The sequence below is a fragment of the Fonticula alba genome, assembly GCF_000388065.1.
Source record: "Fonticula alba strain ATCC 38817 unplaced genomic scaffold supercont2.3, whole genome shotgun sequence".
Taxonomy (NCBI): Eukaryota; order Rotosphaerida; family Fonticulaceae; genus Fonticula; species Fonticula alba.
In genome coordinates this window covers 464,672-466,701 of record NW_009242973.1, presented here as the reverse complement: position 1 = coordinate 466,701, position 2,030 = coordinate 464,672, and the positions used below count along the sequence as shown (strand labels likewise).

At 66.9% G+C, this 2,030-nt stretch overlaps 2 protein-coding genes across 2 annotated transcripts in view; both read left to right on the top strand.

Moving 5' to 3' along the window:
• Nucleotides 1–22: 22 nt before the first annotated feature.
• On the top strand, nt 23–450 carry H696_01909 (hypothetical protein; the record flags this gene model as incomplete). Its single annotated transcript, XM_009495810.1, has 2 exons — nt 23–186; nt 315–450. The coding sequence occupies 2 exons, from the start codon at nt 23–25 to the stop codon at nt 448–450; spliced, it is 300 nt and encodes a 99-aa protein (XP_009494085.1).
• A 1,127-nt stretch (nt 451–1,577) lies between these two features.
• Nucleotides 1,578–2,030, top strand: part of H696_01908 (hypothetical protein) — a gene marked incomplete at its 5' end in the record, with an annotated part of 2,976 nt that continues 2,523 nt past the window's right edge. Inside the window, one exon of the mRNA XM_009495809.1 lies at nt 1,578–1,911. Coding sequence (XP_009494084.1) covers nt 1,578–1,911 — 334 coding nt within the window. The remainder of the gene's footprint in view (nt 1,912–2,030) is intronic.

The window sequence follows — 2,030 nt, the reverse complement described above, 5'->3', positions numbered from 1 at the left end:
CTCCCCCCCCCCCCCCCCGGACATGCAGATTACCCTGATCTTCTTCCATCTGAACCAGTCGATGCCCTTCGCCGACAAGGTTGACCACCAGGGCGAGTACTACCGCCTGACCCTGTGGGAGCAGCTTGACGATGGCGCCCAGTTCTCGCCCACCCGCAAGTTCCTGACCGCGGTGCCGGTGCTCATGTACGTGTGCCCCCCTCCCCCCCCCTTCTCTCTCTCTCTCTCTCCCCGTCGCCACCATCGCCACCGCCCACTGACACGCATGCCCTTGCTCCGCACGCCCGGCGTCGCTGGGCTGCACCGCGCCACAGCTTCCTGCTCAGCATCCACATGACCAACTACGATGCCTTTTCCTTTGCCCTGAACTTCATCTCCCTGCTGGTGGTCCTGGTGCCCAAGTTCCCCGCCATGCATGGACAACGCATCCTTGGCATCAACAAGCGCTAAGGCTGGCATGCTCGCTCGTTCGTTCGTTCGTTCGTTGAGTCGCCGTGTCTCTCCCGGAGGGCAAATCCCCCCGGTCTCTCCTCGCCTTGGGGCGGCCCATGGCACACATGTGCACGCCGCCAGGCGGACCGGAGAGGCACATGCGCACCGGTGGCGGGCACACGCGCGCGCAGCCCATGGCAAAGACGCGAGGAGGGTGGCGCGCAGCCCCCGCACATTCACGTGCGACGCTCGTCGCGCGCCGTCTGCCGCGCCGAGGGCACTCCCCCCCCCCTCCCAATACACAACACCCAAATCCAACCATCCAGCCGGACACACGCATACACATATGTACACATACATCGCACATGCAAACACAAGTGCAGATACACTCGTGCCGGCGCTGCGCGGTGCTCGCCCCGTGCGGCAAAAGACCACGCAAAGAGGCCACAAAGAGGCGAGGGGGAGGAGGGGGAGGGCCGGGGGGGGGGGGGGGGGGGAGACAGAGAGCGGGGCATCGCGCACCCCCCATCTGGCCTTTGGGCCGCTCCCGGACGATCGGCCCTGAAAAGGCATATGTCCGGCGCGGGCATGCGCAGGAGCCAGAGACGTGTACCGCCCCCCCCCCCCCCCCCCCCAAAGGAAAAGGGTGGAATGGGCTCCTTCCACGGACCAACGCGCATGCCGGACGGGATCGGGCGGGGAATGCCACCGCTGTGCACGTGAGGTCGCGTGACCGGATCAGGCGCGGTCGTTTCCGCCCGATCGTAGACGCCCCGCACAATGGCCACATTTGCAAGCCGCACACCCGGCCACCCGCTGGGCGATGCGCGCCGCGCGCACACACACACACACGCACGGATGCCCACGCCCGCCCGGCGCGGGTCCGCGGGGAACAACAACACCCCTAGTCAGGATGCGAGGGATCCAGCTCGGCGATCGTCCCTTTCAGTCGGGGCGGCCTGGCAACGGAAGCCCTTTTCAATGACCTCCCGCTTGCCTTCCCCCCCCCCCCCCCCCTCCCCTCCCCTCTTCCCCCTCGCTCCTTGCTTTCTCTCTCGCCCCCCCCTCCTGCTTCGTACACACACACACATACATACATACATACATACATACATACATACATACATACATACATACATACGCAGATGGGCCCCTCCTCCGCACAGCCCGCCGCCGCCGCCGCCGCCCAGGCGTCTCCCCTCTCCCCGATCATCCGGTCGGCCATCCGCCTGCTGGCGGCCGGCGACGAAGCGGCTCGCTCCCCCGATGGGCCCGGATCATCGCCGGCCATCGACGTGCTGCACAGCTCGGACTCCGAGGGCAGCGACATGCCGAGCTTGGTGGACCCCCCGGCAGACGAGCCGCACACCGACGATCCGATTGTCTTTCTCCCGGACGTAATCAAAGCCATTGACGATGTCGAGCAGATGGCCAAGGAGACCTTTGCGCGCGAAGAGAGTCTCTGCTCGCGCGGTGCAGGTGCCTCGCATGTGCCCATCCTCCCCGTGCTCTCGGGCGCTGGCGCCTCTTGGCTGACCATCTTTCCCTCTCGCCTGCGCTCCCCCCCCCCCCCCCCCCCCCCCCCCCCCCCCCCCCCC